General features: G+C 37.8%; 1 protein-coding gene across 1 annotated transcript; it reads right to left on the bottom strand.

The window, feature by feature from the left end:
- Window positions 1–726: 726 nt before the first annotated feature.
- Window positions 727–6,615, bottom strand: LOC148876761 (uncharacterized). Its single transcript, XM_088968610.1, has 5 exons — window positions 6,069–6,615; window positions 3,955–4,245; window positions 3,591–3,687; window positions 2,187–2,292; window positions 727–982 (listed from the first exon to the last, which is right to left on the bottom strand). Exons 1-5 carry the CDS (start codon window positions 6,138–6,140, stop codon window positions 904–906), a joined length of 645 nt encoding a protein of 214 aa, XP_088824736.1. The 5' UTR covers window positions 6,141–6,615; the 3' UTR covers window positions 727–903.
- Between the last annotated feature and the right edge of the window lie 2,347 nt (window positions 6,616–8,962).

Raw genomic sequence — 8,962 nt, 5'->3', positions numbered from 1 at the left:
TGACTCAAATGGTTGAATTGCTCACCTTCCAACTAAAAACCAATTTTGTTTTCATGTTAGTTTTAAAATAATGGTTTTTGTACTAATCAAAACTGAGTGCCAAAAAAGGTAGAAAAACAAAAAATATCTGAAATATAGATTCACTAAGAGAATGAGAATTAATACATTTAATGAAATTAAGTGAACAGTTCCTACTATTGGAATGACCAAATTAAAAAAGAGAGGTATTTTAGTAAAAACAAGTCTAAGAAGCCTTGGGGAACTATTCTTACTTCTTTATATTAATGTAGATATAAATAATTTTTAACAATAATTCTGAATTTATTTCCACTAAAGGGTTCAAAGGCTTAATGATGTGAAGGGCACCTCAAGAAGAACTTGGCCCAAGATAGTAGTGCGTAGTGGGGCGTAAGAAATTTACCGGGGCATGAAAATGACAACTTGACAAGCATGAAGATGCTTATCAAAACCCATGACAGTCTTTGGTCATGGTAAGCCAATAAAGATTAACCAGCTTTAGGTCACAAGTATGACTATAAAACGGCAAACAGTCTATAAGGTTATGTATATTTGAATTCAGACCATCAACGTGTTATAATTCAGGTCATAAGAAGCACAGCTCAAAGGACGATAAATTTTGCAATTAGGAGCATTTATCATTTGGAATTACTCAGACCATAAACAACATTCCAGGTGAAGTCAAAAAATAAACAACACTGTAGGTCATAGAAGAAAAGCTCAAAGGACGATGGCATTTGCAATTAGGAGTATTTATCATTTAATGACTTGCATACATAACAATGATTGTCAAAAAAATGCAAAACGGGAAAAGCAAAAAGGACTATACTAGAAAAAGAAAATCCAAAGTAGAAAACCTCTCTCATTCTCTTTTACACGCTCATACTAGACATGAACAAGCCCGTCACCTATTTGCTTAGCTCGAAGAGTCAAATATATTAACATCATTGAACCCATGCTTGACCTGAAACAGAGTATATAAAAACAAAGTTTTAGGAGCAAATAATTTGCAGATTTAGAAATATTGATAACTACAAGATCTAACAATGAAAGAAATCTAATTTCCGTTCTTATGTCTTCAGGACTCTAACTTGGTCTACATATAGACAGTTATGCACAGGAAACCCTTTTGTATGACCCAGTTTTGCAATAATATACACCAGAAGAGAATCTAATATTTCAATCAGAGGCGGATAACTAGTACTTGATCTTTTTTTTTTGGGGGGGGGGGGCGGGGGGGGGGGGTAGAAACTGGCACTTAAGCTCAACCACCTGATGTTATTTTACCCGCACCTGTACAAATAAATTAAAATAGTTTATACTAACTTCTACAGTCGCTTTTTTTAACTTCTTTTCTTTGTTTTCTTTTCTTTTTTTCCTTTAGTCACCCGGTAAGATTCAGCAAAGGACATGATTATACATATTTAGCAATCACGTACATGTGCATATGCACAATCGATCACACTTGCTCAAACGAAATAGGTTATTATTTTTTTTCGAAGAAGGTAACTATTTCATTAGAAAGAAGAAAAGATGACGAGAGCACTTAAACAGAACTTTACAAAAAGAGCAATTACAGCCCCATCAACAAAAACTAAGATCAAAAGACTGTTGTGGTATTCTACAATATCTACTTCAGCATTTAAGTCTCAGGGAATCCAATGGAAAACAGTCTGGAAGGAGGTCAAGATACCTCTGAACTCATTAAGATATTTCACCACCCTCCGAACTTAGCAACAAGTCTTGGATTTTTATACCTTGCCTTAATATGTTTTCTTTCTAAATTTTGATAACTAAACTATTCATTGATCAGAACAAAATATACACAAAAGGAGCTAACCAGTCAGGAGCACCACAATAACTTGAATAGGATAACATAAATAGGCTCATGATCAGAACAAAATATACCTTGCCCTAATTATGTATTAATAACATAAATAGGAAGACATGATTTTAATAAAAATACACAGCAACATGAAGTTCCTTATACACCTAAGCTAAAATCACAATTTTAATTTCATCCAATATAAAAGATATCATTCCCATTGGACCTTTAAATTTATCGAATATCTTAAGCTCAATGCTTGATTTAATTTTAGTACTGGAACAGACATGAATTAAGTTATAAATGCATTTAAGTTGGCTAAAGTGATCTTTACAGAGCTTACAATATTGAGAAGAGAAGAACTACTTTTCTTGAGTCAAAGGAGGCTGCACGCTTACTCCGCCACCTGCCATTAGGTGTGTCATGAGCTCTCTCAGTTGTTGGCTTGTCTGTTTCATGAATGTAAAGGACCACAGTTAATTGAACAATAATGTAAGTGCTAATTTTATTCTAAGCAAGGCTGGTTAATGTAAGTACTCGTTGTTACAAGCTACAACTAGTAAAAGTCTTAAAGGTCTGGTAATAGCACAAATAAAAGAATGGAGATACTTGTTTTGGGGGAAAATCCATATATTGTAAAAGATGGCCAACATTATTAGAACAACTAAGGGGCTGTTTGATACAATCAAAGTGGCTAAACTGAAAAAATTATTGTTTTGTCTTTAACTAAATAGGTTTTTAAGGAGGTTGTGGGCTTGGCTAAAGCTGAAGTTAGCTAGATTAATATACATTAAATATTTTATTCTTTAATTATTTTGTCCACTAAAAGACAAAGCAATAAGTTGTTCAGTTCAGCAACTTCAATAGTTATCAAATGGCCCCTAAGGATATGAATTTGACCCAAAAAAAATATATATGAATTTCAGTAGTCTCTAAATAAGGGGTATGAATTTTAGGGGGAAAGCATTCAGCGCATTGGGAACTTAGAGTCATCTGACATGTCAGTGTATTTGAAAGACTAGAAAAAAGAAAAAGGCAAACAGTTCAGTAAAAGAACCCTGCAAATTGGATGGATAGAACTAGAACTAACCAATCTACCTTGTCATCCAACCCGTTAAGGGGGCTCAGGACTAACATCTTTGAGGAATGCCAGTAAAAAGACCTTATAGGTCCAAAATTGATCAAATTGGGTGAACTTGATAATGTAATGTTTGTTTTTACTTGGGGTTCAAGCTTGTAGTTCAGTTATTTAGCATTCGGCACGACAACAACTTACCCACTCCGCAAAACAAATTATTCTTTTGAAGATGGACTCTTATGGCTTTTAGTTAATTAGTTCAGTTATTTGGCATTCTGCGCCACAACCATGCAACTTCCACTCCGAAAAACAAATTAATCTCTGGAAGATGGACTCTTATACAATGAAAGAAAAATCATATAGATAGCATTGTACTTCCAATAAATTGGGTGATATTTTCTAACACTCCACTGGAAATTTCTCGTGTTCCTAGGAGCGAAAAGTAGTTGCCTTTTGGTACCCGGAATGCTAGAAATGTTCTATTGTAATGTTACCAAATGCCAACTTGTTTAATTGTAATGTTGGCATTGATGTTTACACACGCACACATGTCAATATGTCATATATGAAGAAAACGACAGAGATCTATCAATATATAAAATTTCGAGACTACAAGTTAGTTAAGGCAATTGTTGATAAAGAAGATAGTGTTTGAATACATTTACATACCTCTGGAAGTGGACCTCAGTGATATCAGGTTATGGTTCATTAAAAGCTGAATGATCTTTCCACCTATCGGTATATTAATCTTTCTCTCAAACAGCTTCTGCAACACAACAATTTTGTTATGTACTAACATTGTGGAAGGATTAGAAATAGAGTAAAAATACAAATATGTACAGTGCAAAACCTTGTATTTGCACTGTACATATTTGTATTTCTATTCTTCCCAAACTGAGCCTTAAGGACAAAACATAATGTCCTTCATACCCTTCCTTGTCTGCCCAATGGCACCAGAGATTTCCTATTAGAATGATGAACTTTTATAAACAGCTCAAATATCACAAAGCATAGAAAGGGAAAAGCATCATACAGTTAGTGCATTCTCAGCTTTCATTGAGTGCCCTTCAAAGCTCTCAACTGATTTGGATATTTCCAAGTTTTCCTTCTCAATATCTATATCCACACTGCATGGGGAAGATCTATCTGTACTTTCTGTCTGCAGACTGGCGCTGTTCTTGCAATCCCATTGGCTATCTGAGCATGCCCGGCTTTCTAGTGGATACAGAACTTCTGCAACATTTAAGACTGACAAGTCTGATGAACAATGTCGATTGGAATTTTCGTTGTCAGAAATCACTGAAATGCAGTAGACATCTTGACCCTGCAAAAAGGAAATCATAGTCTAATTTCAATTTGTATAATTTAGGAAATATTATACAAGTAATAGCTCTAGGTTTCGTTGTCAGAAATCACTGAAATTCAGTCTAAGTTCCATTGGTTCATTGAGAAATGATAATTCTTCTTCATCTATATCCACTATCCATAACTTATCAATTGTTCAACCATCTAAAATCAGCATAGTCTAATTTCAAACTGTGTAATTTGGGAAATATTATATAAGTGAATAGCTCTAGCTTCCTATGTTCTATTACACTAGTAATATTCCAATCAATTTCTATGTTGAAATTATAACCACTCTGATTAAGGATCAATATATATTAACAACATTTTCTTCAATCCTGTATAAATTTGTGCTGATGAGACCAAAATTTTTCAATGGAACAACAATTAGAATTCAAAACCTTAATCTTTGCTTGCTTTCACTGATGAAGAGAAAAGAATTTTGATTTCTGATGATTGTAAAGCATAGTACCAGCTTGCAATGACTGAATAGAATAATTAAATAGTTACGTGCAAGAAGCTCATCAAGAATCCTTTTTGTTATTGTTGCATAACCATCTATCAGATGTAGTAGCAGATATAATAGACACCATCAAATGAACGAATGCAGTCTTTTTAATGGTCCTTTAGTTGATAATCTCTTTCAAACCATTGTCAGAAAATCAGTGAAATTTGAATTTAGACATCAACAGAAGAAAAGCAACTTCATTACTTTAGATGAAACATTAAGGTTGTGCTTGGTTTGAAGGAAAAGGTAGGGAAAGGAAGGGAAACCTGTACAAACCTGCCTTTCCCTTCCTTTCCCTACCTTTTCCTTCAAACCAAACACAGCCTAAAAGCTGGTAGATGGCCCTCTGTAATTAATATATATAATTGAGATTTACATGCCAGAAATGCAAAAAGATGGGCCATTTGGTTACTTCGCCTACATATATGCACAAGTATGTTGTCAAAACGATTTGTAAGCTTCTGAAAACGGCTATATGCACGAAAACCAATGCAAATAAATGGATAAACGTTTATCAGCGTTGTTTTAATAAACGCGCACACCAAACAGTATTTTTTGAGCCAAAAGACGTTTATCTTCCCAGATGCTGATATGGCGCCGTTGATCAAATTAAGATTCTATCCAAATATTTCTGTCCACTTGCGCATATCTGTTTAGAATTTCTAGAATGCAGAGGTTGACACCAATTAGAGAATAACTTCAGTGGAAGAGAAATGAAAGACGAACAGAAAGAGCATTATAAAGAGAACAAAACTTCACCAAAAAACAGATAACAATAATATTATTTTTGTGACAATTTAAAAATTATGCCCAGGTAGATAAATTTGGATGGAGCTTAATCACTTTTCTCCTAAAGACATTAAGAATGTAAGCCTTCCTTTATCAGGTTTAACGCAGAGCATCTAAACTCATCAATCCTGAATAAACTTCAGCTTTGATGCTCTTTAACCCCGCTTCCTTAAAAAAGTTAAAAAAAAAAAAACTTAGAAATTAAATTATGAAGCCTCTAAATGGATATAATAAACGCAATTCAAGCAAACACCAAAATGGGACCAGAAATTTGGAAAAAGAGCAACACAGCTAATGTCCATTAGACTACCAACAATAACAACAGGCTAACGCAAATTAATTAAATTCGAATAGAGTACAAACAGAGATCCGCTGAAATATTCATCGAAATTAGAATTTTAACTCAACAGAGCTAAAGCTTTCATTGGAACTTGGAAGAGATAAGAAAAGGGGAAAAACACTAGTAGAAGCCTCAGAAATCGAAGAGAACAAGAAACCTCACTCACCTCCTCGCACGGACAGACCGACATTTCGAATAAAACAGAGAGGTTCGGGAGAGACGACTTAGTTTTCAACATGTGAGATCGGGGAGTAGTAGTACCCTAGCTTATTTATCTACTGTGAATCAGAGAAGTTCTTCTGGTTGAAGCTCTCAGAACTCAGAACACAGAGGAAGAGTAAAAGCACGGCCGTTGGTTCGAACGCAACTTTGGAAGGAGCCTTCCACTTCACTGGCGCGGGCTGTCTGCCAGCCGTAGAAATTAGAAATCCATGTCCCCGATGCCCGACATGGACAAATTCGAAGCCAATATGACGAAACAACCCCCGTCAAAGTTCTTCTCTACATCCTGAATACGAAAGTACGAAAATAAAAAAATAAAAAAAAAGGGATAAAGGGGTTTTTATTGTTCAGTCCACCCCCATAGACTGCAACCCCGGTGACAATCAAACTTTGTTTTGCGACAAAAAACTTTTGCCCCCTGTTTCTTTAACCGGACTGACCATCAAAGCAAGAGCTGTCAAAATGATGAAAATAGATTATTATTTGTCAAACACAACACTCCTTTGAACGGGGTTATTGTGCTTTAATACTTAATGATGAGTTTTTTTTTTCTTTTTTTTTTGGGATAACTAGATTGCACTCTACATTATAATTCTGAATTTCACTCTGCAACAATTCAAAATTTTAGACACCTCCATCTATACATTAATACACGTTCCTGTATTGACATCAGTTCTGAACTATACCTATCACAACTATACAGTAAAACTAAGATTTGTGGAGATAGATTGAACAATAGAAATGATGAGGGTTTCGAAGCACAGTAACCTAATCTTGAAAGAGATATTATACTATATAGCCTATCCTTTTATATCATTTTGATAACTTTTATTTCAAATTCATCAAATCTCAAATAGGCAATTTAATAATTTTATGTTATTGTAAATGTTATAGGGGCAAAAATGACAAAATTCAGAAATTCAAAAAGGCCTTTATCACAAAACAAAATGGGGTTCACTTCACTATGATACTGTAAAACAAAATGGGGTTCACTGGTACCATAGATTTTCCCATATTTTACGTGGAAGATGTGGACGATGGTCTATTTTCTAATCATCGTTACACGTCCAGCTGTGCAACATAAGTCATGCCGCATATGGCGTCCTCAGTCACATGATATTTGCCCGTAACGTCCTCGTTGAATCGTTGGCTCCAGTTATGGAAAAGGCTTAATTTAACTGTCACCAGCAAGGATTTTAGCAAGAAAATGATACTGAATGAAGGCTCAGGGGCATTCTGGGTACGCCGTAAATCGTTGTTGGGATCCCATTGCGAACATAGGCTTGTCGCCTTGTTTGCACATTTGCATGTGAGTACGTGGTTGAAACTTGAAAGCCAAAGCAGCTCCCCTATCAAAGTAAAGCGAGTCACGGGCGTCTCACAGAAAAATGACCCCACAATTCACATCTGTCCAAAATGGTTCAGCCCTTCAACAAGTATCATTCTTTCTTCTACTAAGTTTATTTGAGTTAAATCAGTCTCCTACAAAGTTGCACATCACATCCCCGCTGTGTATTAGAAATATCTCCCAATGATAATTGATGGAGGGTGATTTGGCCCGATCTCGTCGCACAGGGATACGTGTGTGTGACCTGGCTTGACGAACAATTCAGCCTAACAGCACAACTGTAACTTGGAAAGAAGGACCCATCGAGTCCAATGTTGGCCACTCGGCGGGTTAAGCGACTTGCCGGGGACTAGCACCCGGCCAACCTTGACTCCCACCAAGTGTGGGAGATCCCGAACTCCTCTCAGGGCCCGAGCTCCTCCTAAGGGGCCCCAAGCTCTCCCTTCCTAAGAAGAGAGCACCCCGATTTTTGGCTAAGTGTCCCGAGGGAGAAACACCTCAGGGCAGCACCATCGAGACTCCTGTTCGAATTTGCTTAAGGCCCGCCTACAATGCGGGCACCTTGGCGTACCTCGGCACCTCGGTGAAAGGCAAACCTACTCCAGGTGGTTCGGTGTACAATAGCTCGGCAGGCTGCAGGGAGACCTGTCTGACATCCGTACCTACTGGATTCGGTAGCAGGGCTCGGATCTCTTGAAAGGCGGCGTTCTGCTTGCCATCTGTGAAAAGCATGACACGCCTGCCGAGTCCGTACCTTGCAATAGCAACCCGTAGCAGCAACCTGCACCTGCCACACCTGCCCTGTCAGTAACGGCTAGGGTAGTGGCGGTTATGCCAGATACGACCGAGCTCCGATATAAAAGAACCCCAACCCTCACGAAGCAAAGGTATTGAAGCTAGCACTTTCAGCACTCTTAACTCTCTGTATCTTCTTTGAGCTTCCCTCAGAGTTCTAACTTAGCCATCAGAGTGTTCCCTCTGAGAGAGCTCCCCAGGAACCCTTCACCTTCTTCTTCCTCTCAGGTGCCGTCCATCACAACTAGGAGCCAACTCTCAGCCAGCTAGGAGTGCCCAAATTGTGTTGCACCATTTGGCGTCGTCTGTGGGAACGCTTCAAAAGGCCTTCCTCTAACTTATGTGAAACTTCCCGCAAAGAACTCATCATCACCATGGCTTCCTCCAACAACTCCGGACGCTGGAACACCCCGGAGGAACAACTCCAGCTACCCACCATCTGCATCGGGCAGTTCACCGTCCCCCTCTCCATGGACGGGATACCTAGTCTAAATGTGCCCCTAATGGTGGCACCCGTGACCGTTCCATTACCCTCTACCATTGGAACAATCTTTGCTAAACCCACCATCCTCCCTTCGGTGGCTAGCCAAGGTCAGTTCGAAGACCTAATGCAGTGCATGCAAGCCATGTAGGCCCAAATGCAACAGTTCTAGCAACTTCAGTTCCACCAGCAGCAAGTGCTGCACCAAGTGTCC

The sequence above is a fragment of the Nelumbo lutea genome, chromosome 1 (assembly GCF_056320005.1).
Source record: "Nelumbo lutea isolate HS-2025 chromosome 1, American lotus-T2T, whole genome shotgun sequence".
In the NCBI taxonomy this organism is placed as follows: Eukaryota; Viridiplantae; Streptophyta; class Magnoliopsida; order Proteales; family Nelumbonaceae; genus Nelumbo; species Nelumbo lutea.
Note: the sequence above shows the minus strand (reverse complement) of the source record. Positions and strands in the feature narration are given on the sequence as shown.

What these genes read in the sequence shown, in the direction of transcription:
- LOC148876761 (XM_088968610.1), bottom strand. Translation starts at nt 6,140, where the DNA reads ATGTTGAAAACTAAGTCGTCTCTCCCGAACCTCTCTGTTTTATTCGAA. An exon ending in CGGTCTGTCCGTGCGAGGAG is followed by an intron (nt 4,246 to 6,068) that starts GTGAGTGAGGTT and finishes TCCTTTTTGCAG; the next exon opens with GGTCAAGATGTCTACTGCAT. An exon ending in ACTGAGGTCCACTTCCAGAG is followed by an intron (nt 2,293 to 3,590) that starts GTATGTAAATGT and finishes TTCATGAAACAG; the next exon opens with ACAAGCCAACAACTGAGAGA.